The sequence below is a fragment of the Phalangium opilio genome, unplaced genomic scaffold (assembly GCF_054372755.1).
Source record: "Phalangium opilio isolate 3A_F unplaced genomic scaffold, DU_Popi_V2 ptg000329l_1, whole genome shotgun sequence".
In the NCBI taxonomy this organism is placed as follows: domain Eukaryota; kingdom Metazoa; phylum Arthropoda; class Arachnida; order Opiliones; family Phalangiidae; genus Phalangium; species Phalangium opilio.
Genome location: NW_028324226.1, coordinates 2,481,984 through 2,499,847, shown reverse-complemented (window position 1 = coordinate 2,499,847; position 17,864 = coordinate 2,481,984). Strand labels below are relative to the sequence as shown.

The window sequence follows — 17,864 nt, the reverse complement described above, 5'->3', positions numbered from 1 at the left end:
GCCCAAAAACCAGCCAAAAATTTATCATGAAAATTTTAAATTATTTTTTCTATTAAAAATTTCAATGCATATTTTATACTGACACCATTCTTAAAACCCAAAACAAAATGAAACTATTTCATTTAATCATGAATTGACGAATTATAAGCCGCTCAAAAGGTTTGACAGTACCATTTGTCAGTTTTTTTGGGCATTCTAATGATCTTTGCCTATTGGCGGTATTTTAAGTAAAGAAAGCCAAAGAAAAACCCCGACAAGCCCAATTTCCAGCCAATAGCCAACCCTTTTATTTCCAGCCAATATTTTTGAAAAGAAGCCCAATTGGCGGCTTTCCAGCCCAATATGGCAACCCTGATTTTTGTTTGCGGCTCAGTTCAGTTCAGATCGATTTCTCTTGGTGGTAAATAATATGCTATTTAGAAGTTTTGCGCGCCAATCAGTGACGAAATGTTTGTAATTTAATTTGTTTTCTTATTATATCCGCTTAAATTTGCTTCAAAAATTTACAAATCTTTTACAGTTTTTATTTAAAATTCGGGTGACGTTGTCCTACGATCTCTAAATTTTTTCAAATACGTATATTTGTCATCGAGCGGTTTGCAGTGACGTCACCGTCAGATGACCCTAGTTGTATGATTGTGGAAGGGGGGCATAACGGAATAGCACGCGCCGGTCTCATTCAAAGGGATTTCTTTGTCTCGCGCTCTCGCGAATTATTGTTTTTTGTCGGGTATGTCTTTTATCTAATTTCAATCTCTGGACGATTTCTTTTTCGTAAGTGAGCCTAAAATACGGCGAGGCATCGGTTTTGTGTCGGAAATTAATTATCAAGGCGAAATTAAGTCTGGAAATTCGAACCATCTCTCGACCACCGAATGGTTTATGTGGCGAGCTTTGATCTATGTAGAAGAAGCGTGAAAGTGACTAAGCCTAACGCGTGCCTGTAGTAGGAAAAACGAAGCCTTGGTCTGTTAACAAAGTCTTCGAGGACAATGAACGGGTATGATTCTCTTTTCTTATTAAATGTTTATTCTTATAAATTTAAGCGGTAGTTTATTTAAACGTTCACCGTTGACGTTATCTAAATATACCAGCTATTGTCATTGCCATATTATCAATAGAAATTTATGGAGGGAATTATTATATTTGTATTCGTTCCCCCCCTCCCCCTGTGATTACGATTTTTTGGAGGGAAAACCTATTATGCAGGGGCCATGATATAGCTAAGATTGATGTTTTCTTAATGATGTTTACGTATTTGTTACTATTTAATGATTGATGTAGAGTCATTTTAATTACGAATAAGCGAATGTCATGCATAATTTTCATAAAGAAAATGGGAATAAGTTTATATGATTACACTTGATGAAAATTTGGTTTGTTTTTGTTGTTTTTAGACTCGTGGATTCTTATAGAATCAATCCAGCAATCAGTGCAACAATCATTCCCAACTTAAGCCAACATTTTTGGAAATTAGAATCAAATCGTTTCCCTAAGGCTTCAGCCACCTACTTGCCTCGGTAGGTTTTATTTCCAAGCCCAATTCTAAGGGTCTATGATAGTACAAACCTAGTTTTGGTGATTTTTAAATTATTGCCTGGCGAATCTTAACAGCTAGTTTCACGTGTCTTTACATTTCTTCTTTACTTCTTTGCCTCTTTTTTCCGCATTCAATGGCTACCACCACACTTCAAAACTTATCTTGTATGACTAAGATGTTTTTATATTTAAACATTTAGAATTAGATCTTGGGGCTCTTTTTAAATTCTTCTTGTTGCTTAGATACACACACATGATTTCCTCCACTTTTTTTTATATAAGCTCATCTTTATTTCATTTTATGTTCATTTTTTCTTTAACTTTGTATTTTATTTTATTGATTATTTCGTTCCTTTTTTTGGAGCTGTGTTTGAACATTCTATTCCACTATCGCTACTTTTAGTCGAGTATTTTCTACAAGAGGTAGATTCTAAAGTCCCATAAAACCCACTTTGTAGATTTTTGGTCCTTTGACAGTCCTTAGAAATTCTATTCCACCAAATCCACTCGTACTTCATTCATGTTTATCTCTAACACGTGGTTTGCAAATTTATATTTTTTTTTGTACGGGTTCCTAAAGGACAGAAAGATTGTGTTTCCCAGCTGCTTGTTTCTCTTCGATGTTTATTCCCTACTTACTTATTTATTTTTTTCTTCTTGCATCAGCTCTTCTTTAAAATTATAGGCCTATAAATATAACACATTTGAGAGTTTTTCCTAATTGAAAATAGAAAAATTCTTGTCGAAAAAAATATCCAACGTTAACGTTAATATATATCTACATTTACATTTAACGCGAGGGGTCGGACGTTTGTCAAAATCCCGTACACTTCGTTTGAAATCTGTTTAAAATCTCTCTCGAAAATTTCGAAATCCCGAAATCTCACGTCAAAATCTAAAAATCTTAAAATCTTAAAATCTCACGTCAAAATCTAGAAATCCCAAAATCCCTACCTTAAAATCTGAAAATCCCGAAATCACTATTTTAAAATCTGAAAATCCCGAAATCTTCACCTAAAATCCCGAAATCTCACATTAAAATCTAGAAATCCCGAAATCTTAACGTAAAATTCCGAAATCTCATCCTAAAATATCAAAATCCGAAAATCTCCTCGAAATCCGAAAATCTCCTCGAAATCCGAAAATCTCCTCGAAATCTGAAAATCTCCTTCAAAATCTGAAAATCTTGTTCCAAAGCCCGAAATCTCCTTCAAAATCTGAAAATCTTGTTCCAAAGCCCGAAATCTCCTTCAAAATCTGAAAATCCTGAACAAAATCCCGAAATCTTCTTCGAAATCTGAAAATCGCGTACAAAATCTGAAAATCTCCTTTAAAATCCCGAAATCTTAAAATCTTGGACTAGATTTCCAGATTTCTAAAATCTGAGTCAGAATCTCAAAATCTGGGGCAAAATCTCAAAATCTTGAAATCTCAAAATCCCGTACACTAAAATGCCGAATGTCCGACCCCTCACATTTAATGGGTTGTGTCATATGGTGTGTTTATTGCTACAGCTACTACTACTTCTACCGCCTGCTAAATAAACCTTTACATTTTTCTAACCTCTATTACTATTATTTAATTTTTAACTAATTAAGAACGTAATTAATTTTTTTAACGAGTTACTAAAATAGCTTATTTTTATCTTACAGAGAACTATTGACTACAACAACGACGGGGGTTAAAGTAAGTACCCTTTTTTTGTCGGTTATGGTGATGGTCTTAATTTGTTAATTGCGTTAGAAACTTAGTTAGTTACATATATAGTTCTTAAATATTTAGTTTCTGTTGCTCTCTCAGAGAGAACTTAATAGTCTTAAGAGGTTGCCTAGCAACATTTATCTTCTGATAACCGTACATAATTGTGGCTTGTCAGAATACATTTTTTTATTTAAGTAAATAAGGAACATTTCACAGTTTTTCTGCTTGGTTAATTTCTTCGTAAAAAAAGAAAGTTGAATTTCAATTGGGGTGTATAAACAGGAGGTGTTTGGGTTTGGGTTGGGGGTGGGAGGGGGTTCAAGCTTACAGAAATTTTCCCGCAATTATTTAGCGGTGATTTTGGGTAATATCATAAGTTTATAAGATATGTTCCATAAGTATGTCCCTACCTCTACTTCGTAATGTTAGAGGCTTAATGAGAGCTAGTTCAAGAACGACGTGAGAATTGACTACACTCGGTTTTGCAGTCCATCCTCCTCTTTAGTCTGTACTAAGCCTTTGACAGGGCCTCACTAGGCGTCGCTTTACGAGAATCTATGACGTTTCACCTACGTCACTTCATGACAAGCTCTCATTAACGAGTGACACACTTATGGAACATATCTTATAAACTTATGGTAATATTTATTTGGGGGTGGGTAGAGGGGAGGGAGTTATGGATTACTTAATCTTCAAGAAATTATTATAAAACAAGAAATTATACCAAAAAAACAATTAGGCCTTGGCCCTTTATTATCCCATAATTTAAGAATGTCTACAAAATATGTAGGTTGACATTGAGACAATGTTCACTTTAGTCATGTGATATTTATTATTATAAAACAAGAAATTATACCAAAAAAAAAAATTAGGCCTTGGCCCTTTATTATCCCATAATTTAAGAATGTCTACAAAATATGTAGGTTGACTTTGACACAATGTTCACTTTAGTCATGTGATATTTGTTTTCATGAACAAGATCGTCCGCTGGTAAATAATGCGTGAATTTGTGAACATGCTTAATTACTAAAATTGCTTCCTCAAAGTTATAATTTCCGATATATTTATACCTTTTGTCATTTAACATGGAAAACACTGCATAGACTTGGCAAACATTTACATACTTTTCCCGCCTTTTTTTTTGATCAAATTACTGACAGATCGCTAGCTAACCATCCATCAACAACAAACCCCATTTGATCCTTTTGTTGTATATTTATTTACAACAAAGCTCCTTTTGTTTTTAATCATTGAGCGAGAAGTTTGACTTCCTGTTCCCATATAAAGAGTTTTTTTATTGAATTATTTTTATTATAAAGTTTTATTGGGACTCTGTCATATTTTAATTTTTTTTCTTCCTTCCGGTCCCCCCTCCCTTCCCCCAAATAAATGAGATTTGATTTTTAGGCTTTAGTGAAAGGTATAAAAAAAATTAAACACCATTTTTTATTAAACGATCAAGGGCATTAATAAGTTTGAAATATTATAAAGAAAAAAGAAAAAATAACTTGTATTTAGGACACGGTCGCCCTATCCTTCGGCGAAATTAGTTTTGTTAAGAGATATTTTCATTCAAAAAATGTAACGGAAACGTGGTTCGTTGGTGTGTCTCCGATAATTACGTTTGTCTGTCTAGGTTCTTGATTAATGACGTAAAATCAAGGGGATTTTATTTGGTTTAGTTTTTATCATTATTTATTTATTTATTTATTTATTTAATTAAGATACGTTTTAATATCGGTTTTATTTAGGTTTATTTGTAAGATGTCTCGCGATTTGTTTGGTGAATTACTCCGGGACCGGGAGTGTTGATGCAAACCTGGAAATATTAGGGAAATTATTAATTTTTAGTAAAATTCAGGGAGAACTAGGGGAAAATTAATAATTTTTAGTAACATTTAGGGAATAACTCAGGGAAATTTATAATTCTTGGTAACATTTAGGGAATAACTCAGGGAAAATTAGTAATTTTGGTAACATCCAGGGAAAACTCGGGAAAATAAATAATTTTTAGTAAACTTCAGTTAAAGCTCAGTGAAAATTTATAATTCAGGGAATACTCAGGGAAATTTCTTAGGCTTGAATAAGTTTGCTTTGAAGGGGTTGCTGCAATTAAACATAACCAATCGGCCAATTCCGTGCTTATTACTCACAAAACCCCATCTTCCAGTTACTAGGTGGTGTCCTTGCACCTGAATATATACGGGGAAATCTGTTTCCCAAAAGTTATTGTATGAACTTAATTTATCAGGGAATGTTTATACTTTACTTTATCAGGGAAAGTGATGAAATGAAGAATTCCAATACTAAATATACAGTATAAAACAATTAGGTTAAGTTTAAACCTTGGAGAAATTCTCCCTGGTAATTAGCCTACTTCCAATTAATTAGCTAGCTCGTAAAGAAACCTCATAAAAACCGTAAAACTTAAATAATGGAATCTTTTTAAAAGCCACCGACCATCTACACTCCGCTCTTTAGCCATAATTAAACTGGGCTAAGGTAGGAAACCTTTCATTTACTTTGGAAATTTTTGAAGAAACGCTGATCTTAATTCGTTAAAAGGAAACGTAACTATTTTAGCAGCTCCCTTTTTAATCTCGTTAAAAAAAGAAACGGGTTTTGGGGGTCCTTTCGGACCGTTAACGTATATTATACTTGGGGAAAAGTTGAAATTGGTCCTTGGTTCGGTTTCTTCCGCTCTTGAAGCGTAGAATTTTCAAGGTTTTCTCTAGAGTCTTTAGTCATTGTCGTGCCTCCCTTTTTCCTACGCTTGCAAATTGTGTTGGTTCTCTCTCTCTCTTCCTCCCCCCTCTCTCCATCTTTGCTTGGGAAGTTTCGTCGAGTATTTTCTTGTAACCTAATCCCCTCCTGAACAAGCTGCGGTGCGGACCAGTCCACCTTTTTAAGGTTTAAGTATTTTAAAAGCGAGGGGGAAATCACTTAAAAGTTGGTTTAAACGTTTTGTTTGCGAAGTTTCTCGATACCCCTCTGACAAAAGTTCAGGTCGATTTCTTAAGGGTTGCTTGTGATTTATCGTTAATTTTGGGTGATTGAAACATATTCCGTGAGTTTTCATAAATGTTTTGAATGATTGAAAAATATTCCGTGAGTTTTCGTCAATTTCACAAGGTTTCAGGGTATTCCATTACTGGTTCCCTTAAATTTCACGAGATTATCTATTCCACGTGATTAAAAAATCAAAGCAGCTGTCAGGTTCCTAAAAGTCCTTATTTAATATTTTCCTGCAAGGTCCCTAATCTACCCTGATATCGGTATTTGATCCTTCAATAGAGCTACCTCATTTGTGACGTCATTGCCTATTTAAAACGTCACGGGCTTAGCTTTGGCAGTGGGCAGCCATGTTTGGTACCGTTTTAGTTCTATATGCAAATTGGATGGGTGACGTCACACTAAGGCTTCTGAAATAGCTCCATAGAAAATTTCGAAAATTACATGCAGAGAAACAAACACACAGGGGCGTGGTTGCCATTGGGGTATTCTTGCCTTCGCCAAGAAGCAACGCTAGATGGAGCCCGGTTTCAATAAACGAGGGATGCTAACCAACAGTACTAACTCTCACTGCCTCTGGCGGTAATTCTTGGCGATAGGGATAATACCCCAATGGCGGTTGCGTCACCCCTAAGTGTTGGTTTGTCTATTTATAATCTCCGAATTTTCGAAAGAACCTCCAGAAGCAAAGTATTTACTTAGTACCAGAAGTGAGATGAGACTAGCATTGATAGTAGATCCTGGCACCAGTGAACAAATTTGAGGATTTTATGCCGCTTCCCACGCGCCTACACTACTGGGAAAAAAATTGGTCGAGTTCCAAAAACATTTCTTACCCCCTTCCCCTCAACCTAAAGCGGCCAAACACGGACGCGGGTGCTTGAATCTAGTTTGGCCGTCTACCACCACGAGCGTCTCACGTTTTGGAGGGAATATTCAGAAACCGTCACTAGAGGGCCAACAGTTCTTGTGTTATCAAGAATATTCACTTTCGCTGAGTGAAGAATTTGGTTAGCTCAGTACTTCTGGTCTCATCTCACTTCTGTTAGTACTTAGTTCAATTTCGGTATCTTTTACATGTCACAGTGGATTGAAGGTTCTCTTTATTTCTACAGTACACGTACACCGGATTTTTACCTATTTCACCCCTCTTATAACTTGAAACTGGAATATTCTCTTTTTAAAAAGACATAGAGACCAAGGCGGGGTAGCTTTGCTGTTTCTACATAAAAGATTTTCTGCATCATTGAAGCTCTAGCAGGCGTTCTTGGGTTTTTTTTTTAATCCTAAGTTTGCTTGGTTTTGTTATATTTGACAGTTGACTTTTCAAGGAAGGTTAAATGTGGTGCTTTGAGTAATGGGTCGTAGGCTTCAACTTGGCATTTTTTTAGGTCACTTTTAGAAAACTGAGCTATTCGAAATTTTACGCGGCGGTTTGTGTTGGTTATAATATATTCAAAATTACGCGAAATTGTATAGTCTTGCCGTGGTCGTAAAATTCTATCGGATGGTAATAATCCCCCTGCTAAGTAAGGGAGTTTGTCAATAGACTAATGGCAGTTAATGCTATTTCCCAATTGAGCTCAATATAGTCAATGGTAGGGGGCTGCCATTATTCTTTATCGCGGGAAAATGGGATCATTTGCGTAGTAGTCCATTAATTTTTACGGAACCGTTTTCTCTGTCTGGGTTTTGTTATTACATTTTTTTTTATTTAAACCACCGACGGTCTCTTAGGGTTTGGTTAAAATCTTTATTGCTATATACCAGACACAACGAGGAGTCAAAATTCATTTTATATTCCATTTTACTAACCTTAGCTTTTTCCATTTCCAAGTTTCTTTTCTCTTTTTTGTTTTTAAGTTAAGTTTTTAAGACAGTTTGCCTTTAACAAAACGTTCTTGCGACAGACTACTTAATTCTGGAACCCTTTTTTGTTGCAACGGTACTTTCAAAAGGGTAATTTTTTGCGTTGCATAATGGGATGGTGACACGATGAAACTTATCGAACTTTATTTAAGGTCTCAATAAATTCGATAAAAGTGATATATGGGTCTGTAAAGTCGATAGAAGTTTAAATATAGGTCAGTAAAGTCGATAGAAGTTTAAATATAGGTCAGTAAAGTCGATAGAAGTTTAAATATAGGTCAGTAAAGTCGATAGAAGTTTAAATATAGGTCAGTAAAGTCGATAGAAGTTTAAATATAGGTCAGTAAAGTCGATAGAAGTTTAAATATAGGTCAGTAAAGTCGATAGAAGTTTAAATATAGGTCAGTAAAGTCGATAGAAGTTTAAATATAGGTCAGTAAAGTCGATAGAAGTTGAAATATGGGTCAGTAAAGTCGATACGATTTGATTCATGGGTCAGTAAAGTCGATACGATTTGATTTATGGGTCAGTAAAGTCGATACGATTTGATTTATGGGTCAGTAAAGTCGATACGATTTGATTTATGGGTCAGTAAAGTCGATACGATTTGATTTATGGGTCAGTAAAGTCGATACGATTTGATTTATGGGTCAGTAAAGTCGATACGATTTGATTTATGAGTCAGTAAAGTCGATACGATTTGATTTATGGGTCAGTAAAGTCGATACGATTTGATTTATGGGTCAGTAAAGTCGATACGATTTATTTCGGATTTTTAATCTGAAGTCACGCAAATCCCCTTCAATTTTGAAAGACTTCTCTTCAAAATTAAGAGACATTTTTGTTGAGTTCTTCACAATTTCCTCTACCAAAGATACTTCCCGAGTTTAAAAAATTGGTAAAATGCCCAATCCATTATAGTTTTGGCTTCGGAATCAATCAGGCTTCTTTCAAACAAACTTTTAACCGCAACCCTCCTCTTCTTCTTTTAACATTTTCTTCGTTTCAATGTCTCCTCCTCGTTAGTCTGTACTTCTTTAAAGAGAGAAAGAAAGAAAAATAGAAAGAAGATAGTTTTTTTGGTCGCTGTCCCATTTGTCTAAATTATCTTGAACGAATTCACAGGGCTCCCACCAGGTCCCTAAAGTCCTTATTTTCCTACAAGGTCCTTAATCTACCCTAAAATTGGTATTCGGTCCTTAAATCACCCTATTTTTATAAACCTCAGAAAAAGTATAAGGGTGACCTGAAAATGTCTTGTCTGAGATTTTACCAGAGCCCCAAATTCGCGGAGCTCGCTTCGCTCGCTCCGGTGATTTATGATGTACTAAATGTTAAATTTAAACGAATTAATTGGCCAATTTTTATAACAATAACAAATCGTGCAAAAATTATTCGACTGAATTTAGAATGGTTTTCATATGTTCGCCATGTACGTTATTGCAAATGGTCAGAGAAATTTGTTCAAGTTAGGCAGGGAAAACCTGGAAAATTTTGTACGAACCCTGTAAAGGCCCAAATTCCAGTTCAGTGGATTTTTTCAAAAACAGTAAACATGATACGAAAATAGTTACTTCTAATCAAAAAAACCTTCCTTATACATTAGAGCCAGTATCAAGTCTTACCTACCGCTCCCTTAGAATAAGAATATAAACAAAAAAAAGTCAGAAATAATATCCTATTTTGTCGAAAAAAAATAGAAAAGAGTAATAGGTTCCTAACTGTTTGTGATATTTTCACAGAAAAGATATCATTTTGTTTTACCAGTGGTCCCTTTTTGGTTCCTACTTTTAAAATTGAGGTCCCTATTTTACCCTATTTTTATCGTGAAAAGTCCCTTTTTCCCCTATTTATTTTTGAGATTTTGGTGGGAGCCCTGAATTCAGCTGCTGTCCCAGAAGTTAGTTTTCTACAATTCAGCCGAAACCCATTTTCTCAAGACAGTTAGAACCTTTTTTATCTACTTATCCTTATCTAAATTGGGGGGGGGGGGAAAGACTAAAACTTTAAATTTATTTTAAAATATATGCAAAGAAAAATAAGTAAAGAAAGAAAAAACCCTTTTCATTTCGAGTCATTTACATGTAATTCGGTACTTTAAAAATTTTATATGCAAAAAGGAAAAATTTTACTTTTACCTATTCAACCCCTAAAAGAGCAAAGGTTTTTTATTTTTACTTAAAACCTCCTTGCCAAAAGTTAAGGGTATCGTTTACTTTTTGAAGGGGAAGTATCACATCTGGGTAAAGATGTATTTGAACTGAAAACAGTGCAAGAAAAATGTGTTAAGTTTATGGCAAATGTTTATAAACAGATGCGTACAACTTCATGAAGTATTCAGCCTTATATTATTATTTAATATATTGATTTGTTTAGTGAACTTTCGTTAAAAATAGTCTTGTTCATTGATTTTTGTTCAATGTTTTTTTTTTTCTTTCTTGTTTCCCCTAATTTGATTATATTAATTACTTTAGCGTGATATCTTCAAATCTCACAAATTACCCACTTCTTGTTGGTGAGATTCAATAAGATCTTGTGAAATTTGAAACTTCACACGAGATTTCACGTTAGTTTTTATTGGGATTCACAATAAACGAAAATTTAGATTTCGATTCTAATTAATTTTGTACCCATGAAATAGATTATGTTAAAAATTACTATTTTAATCCGCTTATTAGGCCGTATACTCTGGGTCACGCGACTTTGAATTAATGAGCTCAAGATTGTTTGCACTTCAATTTTAATGACACTTTATCTTTTTAAGTTGCAGAGTTTAAATTTTTGAATTTATCCCGCGAATTTTCTTAAATATAAATATTGTTTTTCTTATTGCCAAAGGGGATATGAAAAGGGAGCAATGTCTTTGAGAAATGACGAAATTTTCCAAGGAATTCATTTGGGAAGCGTGGGATGATAGGGATGCTGAAAAAAAAAAGTCAGTAGGAGTAACGGCCAATCTAGTAGATTCCTACATAGAGGATATATAGTAGAGGAGTAGACAGTTGTTATATGCAGTTCCCTTTCATCTTTTGGAGCTACTTCCGCATGTGCACTCGGTTTCTTGGTAGACACGTGGTTGCCTTCGTCTGAGTATCACACTCCGCCACCCCCCCCATAAAGGATATACAGTAGAGTAGACGACATTTTTCAACCAATAGTGATATGTCTTGTACAGAAGGCAATCAACCAATGGGAAAAACCGGAAATAAATAGTGAAAATTTAGCGAGAGTGTAGAGTTATTTCTTTTCCCAAATATGGTAACGTCATATAGAGAGCTTTCAGATGGGATAGTAGTACGTCACACCCTCCCAAGTCTTACCGCGGTTCTGGTAGCCATATTGGGTGGTCTCGGCTTCATTCCTGCTTTAAACCCACCAATATGGCAGCGTAAATTATGTCACGAGACTCAGCTCGTCCTCCAACTGAAAGCTCTCTATACCTCTCTCTCTTACCTCAGTGATATCCCCCCATTCCGAGGGCAAATAGTATTCTCTCTTACAAAGCTACCCCCAAGTTTGGGGTATACACACTTCATTGCCCCTCTGTACCGAAATTACTCTATTGGTAAAGGCTAAAGTGTCTACTTCTCTACTGTATATCCTCTATGATTCCAAAAGGAGGATGGGAGAGAAGTTAGCGAGGAAAGAAAAAAATTGCGATTGAAGTTTTCGGGCTTGCTCAGGGTGTAGGTTTCTCTAGAATCATTCTTTCTTTTCTTTTTTTTTTCTAAATTAATGGAGGAGGGAGGCCAATTGAAGGGGAACGCCAGAAAGGAAAGAGAGGAATGGCTTCTATCTTAACTATCCTTCACTATTTTTATGGAAGTCGTTTTAAATTACTCGCGCCGTATGGAAGATCCCAATTTCTTCAGCTCTTCATCTCTTGATGAACTGTATTTCCTAGTTGACTGTATGAATTTTTATCTAGGAACTGCTGGTAGTTCTAGGAATTTGAAAAATTTTGTTGTAATATCTGTCAAAGAATGTTTAGGTGTTTATTTGCTGGGGCGTTGGTTTTGTTTTCGTTGTTGTTGTGGTCGGGAATAGAGAAATTTCTTTCCCATATACGGCAACGTCATAACCCTCTATCTCTTACCTTAGTGATATCCCCCCTCCCCTTCCCTTCCGGGGGCAAATAGTATTCTCTAGTACAAAGTTGCCCCTAACGTAGGGGATACACAGTTCACTCCCTCTCTCAACCGAAATTACTCTATACATATGGCCGTATGTTTATAAGATATGTTCCATAAGTTTGAACTTCCTATACTTCGTAAATGCTAGAGACTGAGGTGAGAATTGGGTAACTACACTCGGTTAGTTTTGCAGCTGTCCATCTTCCTTTTAGTCTGTACTAAACCTTTGACTGCGCCTCACCAGGCGTCGCTTTACCTCGAATCCATGACCTACGTCACTTCATAACAAGCTCCAGTTTGTAATCAGTGACAAACTTATGGAACATATCGTCTGTAATTATGGTATAGTTAAAAAGAATTGTGTAGCCGATTTCTCAACGTATCGAGGACTGCGAATTTTCTGGGAAGACAAGTGTTTAGCCTCTCTCGTATTATTTGGATTGTCCCTGATACCTGATTAGGTATAGACCTATTAAAACGTGTAAGGTTTATCGATACTTATCGCCAAAATTCGAGTTATGCCTTGCTAATATCTTCACCGAACGGTCCTGCCAGATCTGAAAATGTTTTATCTAAGAATGATATCTAAGAATATATTTAATACTACCAAATATGTAGTTACAATTTTAAACCATTTCCGGTCTTTTTCTAATTTTATTTTGTTGTCTTCATTAAGACAATCTCCTTCAAAATAAAAAAAGTTTAAATTAAATTTAAAATTTTCCTCTTAAAACAATGCAATCCACAATTATACATAATATGCAAATTTTTCTTGACGGCTTTTTAATTATTGAATGAAATTAATGAAAGAGGTCTACGCGATTCTTATTTTATCGAAAAACGCCTCAGGGGAAATACGGACGCATACGGTAGCTGTAGGTTTGGTACGACCACGACGAACGCGACCGTCCTTCTTCAGTCTCCTTTCGCGACAGTCTTCAAATAAGAGAAAAGAGTGGGGTTTGAAGAAGTCTGGGAAGGGAGTGGGAAAAATCTTTCGCTAAGCATCCGTGACAGATTGAATTCGCGATTAAAGGGTTGACGCTCCAGCTCGTCCTATTCCATCAGATTTCGTGCCTTGATGGGATGGAGGAGGGAACAGAGAGGGAGAGACGCGACTAGGACTAGGAGGAGTGAAGCTAACCCTAGTCTCCGAGCTTTTCATCCTCCTGAACACAGAGTCGGAGCATGGTCGGAGTGACGCCGTGACAGAGAGATAGATAGTCGAGGAGGGGAGAGCTCTTAAAATACTTTCTAAAGCTATGTTCACACGTGCACGGGAGTGAATCGGTTCAGAACTGGTTTGCTCAACGACTTTTGAAACCCTTTTCGTTTCGCGAGTTCAAAGTGGTTTTCTTTCTTAACAGCCTAGGTTCATACTTTAAGAAGCTTCCTTTAGTCACCATGCTTTAGTGTTGTCAGAATTAATCCTGAAAATTAGTCTCATCCCATGTGAAATATCCCTGAACCTTAGTCTAGTCTCACGTGAATTATCCCTGGAAACTATTCTCACCCCATGTAAAATATCCCTGGAAACTATTCTCACCCCATGTAAAATATCCCTGGAAACTATTCTCACCCCATGTAAAATATCCCTGAACCTTAGTCTAGTCTCACGTGAATTATCCCTGGAAACTATTCTCACCCCATGTAAAATATCCCTGAACCTTAGTCTAGTCTCACGTGAATTATCCCTGGAAACTATTCTCATCCCATGTGAAATAACCCTGAAGACTAGGTGAAAAAAGCATCGGTTTTGTAAACACTTAACTTCAGAATTTTCGAACCTGTGTGAGCATGGCTTAAGGCCTAATGTTTTTCATATCTCCTTTTCTGTATGACTATTGCGCAGACGTCCATTAATTTGAAGTGAAATTTCTTTTTTGCAGGTGCTTGGGTGTTCATTTGAACACGCTAATTTTTCATTCTTTTATGATTTTTGTTATGCAAACGCTATGAACCTATTTTTAGCCCCATAACATTATCTAGGAAAGATCGTAAAACCCTCAAACTTTGAAAATGATTAGAAGCCATAATATTGGTTTTACATCGATAAATGGACTTCCACTGAATTTATATCTTTAAAAATCCCACCGCCGGTGGTTTATTTAAAAAAATAAATGACTTATTGAAGCTGTCACGATAGGCGACCGATTGGCAATATTACGATTCCCACAGCAACACTCCTCCCCTATTCACGTGCTTCATTTCGTCTCCTTCTAGTCTTCCAATTTTAATTTTTGTTTTTCCCACCATAAACCGAAACTCTTTTTTTCAAGCAAAGGCACAAGCTATCTTCAAGAAGCGATATCTAATTTACTAGGGAGAAGGTAAAAATTCACCACATTTCCAGCTTTATCTCCAGTCCAAACGTAGGTCCGGAGTTAATCCCCGCCTCTAAATTACAACCAGCATATCATTGGTTCTTGAAAACTCACGTCAGCGCGACGCGAATGACGAAAATTAAGTATTTTCCGACTGATGAGAGGCGAAATAGCCCGGCCACCTTTTACGTCCCCCCTTGTATTTTGAAAGATGCCTGAATACTTAGGCATCTTAACCCTCCTCCCTAATATATTAGATATCACTTCTTGATTTGATGGAACTTATTTTTCACATTTCGTCGAATTTAAACTGTGGGAAAATCGGTTGTTGAAAACGGCTGACTACAATCGCCTTTCTTGATTTTTCTTCTCTCGCTCGCTCTCTCTCTTTCTTTCTCCCAAACCTCTTTTAAAGTCTGGCACATTCTCCTCTCAAAGTTCGCATCCTCTTCCATGCATCCCATCCCTAAGATGCGAAGCGAGAAAAGATTAAGGGATGCGGGAGAGAAAGATTCGTTCGTGGATGCCGTGTGGGCGGATGCAAAATAATAATTTTTTCTTTATTTTTACGAGCAATTTGGCAGAAAATGAACCTCCTAAACCATCTATAGTTTTTAGTTTTTTTGTGTAGGATTTTTTTCTTTTCAGTTTGGTTTTTTCTTAAGTTTAAGTTCTTTGGCAGTGTCATTCCACCCTTTCCGACGGAAGAACTTGTTTCTTAAATTTCCTTACATCCCCGTTTCCGTTATCTAAATCTGACAACTCGTTTGCCACTCAGGAATTTAAAGTAGCGATGACACTCGGCAGTACGGTACGGTTCTATTTGTTTCACTGGAACCCACGACAAATTATGTTTAATTAGAGACCAATGATTATGGGGGTGGGGGAGGATGGGAAACCTGAGATGAATAGGCGCGCTAAGTGTGGAACGGCTTAGGTTGGGTGGGACGCCAGAAAAATGGGGGAGGAATAGTCGGACTCAATTGTAATTGGTCAAGAAGGACTACAGATGAACCAATTGCAATTGAGTTAGACTATTTCTGTCCCCTTTTTGGCGTCCCACCCAACCTGAGCCGTACCACAGTTAGCGCGCCTATTTCTCTCATATTTCGTATCATCCTTGATTAAACCTACTGTATTTTGGTTTTCTCTGTTCAAATATGGGCAATTTTTTTAAAAAAAATTTTAATATAAGTATACTTTGATCAACTGAAAGTATTTTTTATTAATTCGACATTTTTCAAAAGTCGGAAGTAAAATTAGTCTTGTGTTATACCATCTTGTTTTCTTAAGACGCTTAACATCCGGTTTGTGTGTCCAATGACGTTAGATGTGGCTTTAAACAATAAGATTTTGGTGGACTGGTGACTTTGAAGCCTTATCTCACGTCTTTGTTGTCCACATTATTTACACTTAAGCCTACAGCTACGACAAGCAGATGACACTGCGGCCCCTCCCTCTTTTCAAAGGGTCTATTCGCCGCACCATTTTGGAAATTCCACTTGATTTCTTTAAATCACTAGTTAGTGACTCACCCCTCGTTTTACGCTAATTGCTTTTTGATTAATCTATCCATTTACTAATGTATTTAAAGGGCCTAATTAGAAATAGAATGTGATGCCAAGAATTACCCCCCCCCCATACCCCCCTTTTCACTCTCAATTGTAATTTTAAAAGGGGTTGTAGGTTGAACGTATCACGTTTTCAACTTTTTAGGGTTAGAAACATAACGAGGGCAGATTTTTTTTAATAATAAAAGTTTTAAAAGGACTTTGTTATACGTATTTGCAATTCTTTCGAAGTTCAAGTTCGAATAATTTGTTAAGTGAGATACGGGGTCATTAACTGGATATTGAAGCTCAAGTTTTCAGTATCAATCGATTAAAATAGTTTAGGTTTTTATCCAGTCTCAAGTTCGAATTGTAATTCGACACCCACCGAGTGTATTTTTTTCTTTTATTTTTAAATAAAATTAAAGTCATTAAGGGATTATTTGGATTGAGAAGTAGATAAATTCGAAGTTATCCCTTCCCAGTATTTGTGAAAATTATCTTGAAATTGTAGAATTTGAGTGTGTATCGATGTCTGTTTTCCCTATAGCTCCGAAGCCATGATAATTAATCGCTAACGGTCTCTTGACAACTTCTCGTTTAATCTATTTCGAGTGAAATTGATATCCGTTTATAGTTCTCCGAATTTATACAGGTTGTTTCTGATAAGTCTGCCATAAATTAAACGGTGTGTTTTGTGGGTGAAACCAAGAAGCGATATCTAGTTTATTAGGGAGAAGATATAAATTCGCCACATTTCAAGCTTTATCTCCAGTCCAAACGTAGGTCCGAAGTTAATCCCCGCCGCCTCTAAATTACAACCAGCATCTCACTGGTTTTTGAAAACTCACGTCAGCGCGACGCGAATGACGAAAATTACAATCATATTTTCCGACTGAGGATCGAGGCGAAATAGCCCGGCCTCCTTTTTCGTCCCCCCTTGTATTTTGAAAGGGAAACTGGGACTATGGCGCGCGAATACTTAGGCATCCTAGACCTTCTCCCTAATAAACTAGATATCGCTTCTTGGTAAAGCTAATTATTCCATTTGTGTAGCTATTTCCTTTAATGGTTTTGAGCCCATTATGCCCATATATCCGCATCTAAATGTTGTATCTAATGTTCTTTGACACTTTCCACTTAATTTTTAACCCCATGAACACATAGATTAATTTATGGCAGACTTATCTGAAACATTCTGTAGGAATTTTTTCCACTCCGTGATATATTTATTTGGATTAGATCTAGTCGAATTCGTTCAATGTGTCTCTACGACGATAAATGGTGTTCAATAGGACGACTTTAACCTTCCCTCCCTCCATCCACTCCCAATACACGCCCCCTATTCTTTTTATAACAATAACACATAATCAATAAATCGAAAACTTTATTTATAAAATCCCAGACTAGAAGTTTTAGGAAATAACTGGTCGATATTAGCTGTCAAAAATGTCGTATTGCAAAATCAATCTATATCATTTGGGAATAAAACTCATTTGTTTACATTTAACCCTTTTAATATGCACCCTCGTAAAAATGGATAAATAGTTTTTTTATGTATCGGAAGATAAATTGATGTTATTTTGATTTGTCAGATGAGTTGACAAGTATGTCACTACTTCCTATCGGAAATTTGAGTGAGATTATTATTGGTTGGCTTTGTTAAGTGAATTTTTATTTTTGTTTATTTATTAAATGGAAGGGGGTAGTGATGGAATTTCACGTTAATGTTGTGC

The 17,864-nt window shown here is 36.1% G+C and overlaps 1 protein-coding gene across 4 annotated transcripts in view; it reads left to right on the top strand.

Annotated features, from left to right (window-relative positions):
• The first annotated feature begins 662 nt into the window (after positions 1-662).
• heph (polypyrimidine tract-binding protein 1 heph) overlaps positions 663-17,864 on the top strand; it is a 116,202-nt gene continuing 99,000 nt past the window's right edge. For 2 of the 4 annotated variants that reach the window (XM_089859143.1, XM_089859140.1), the window contains exons 1-3: positions 663-1,000; positions 1,398-1,520; positions 3,192-3,225. In XM_089859143.1, the coding sequence (XP_089715269.1) occupies positions 993-1,000; positions 1,398-1,520; positions 3,192-3,225 (165 nt within the window). In that variant the 5' untranslated portion in view covers positions 663-992. The remainder of the gene's footprint in view (positions 1,001-1,397; positions 1,521-3,191; positions 3,226-17,864) is intronic. The other 2 variants (XM_089859142.1, XM_089859141.1) reach the window with 2 other exon arrangements.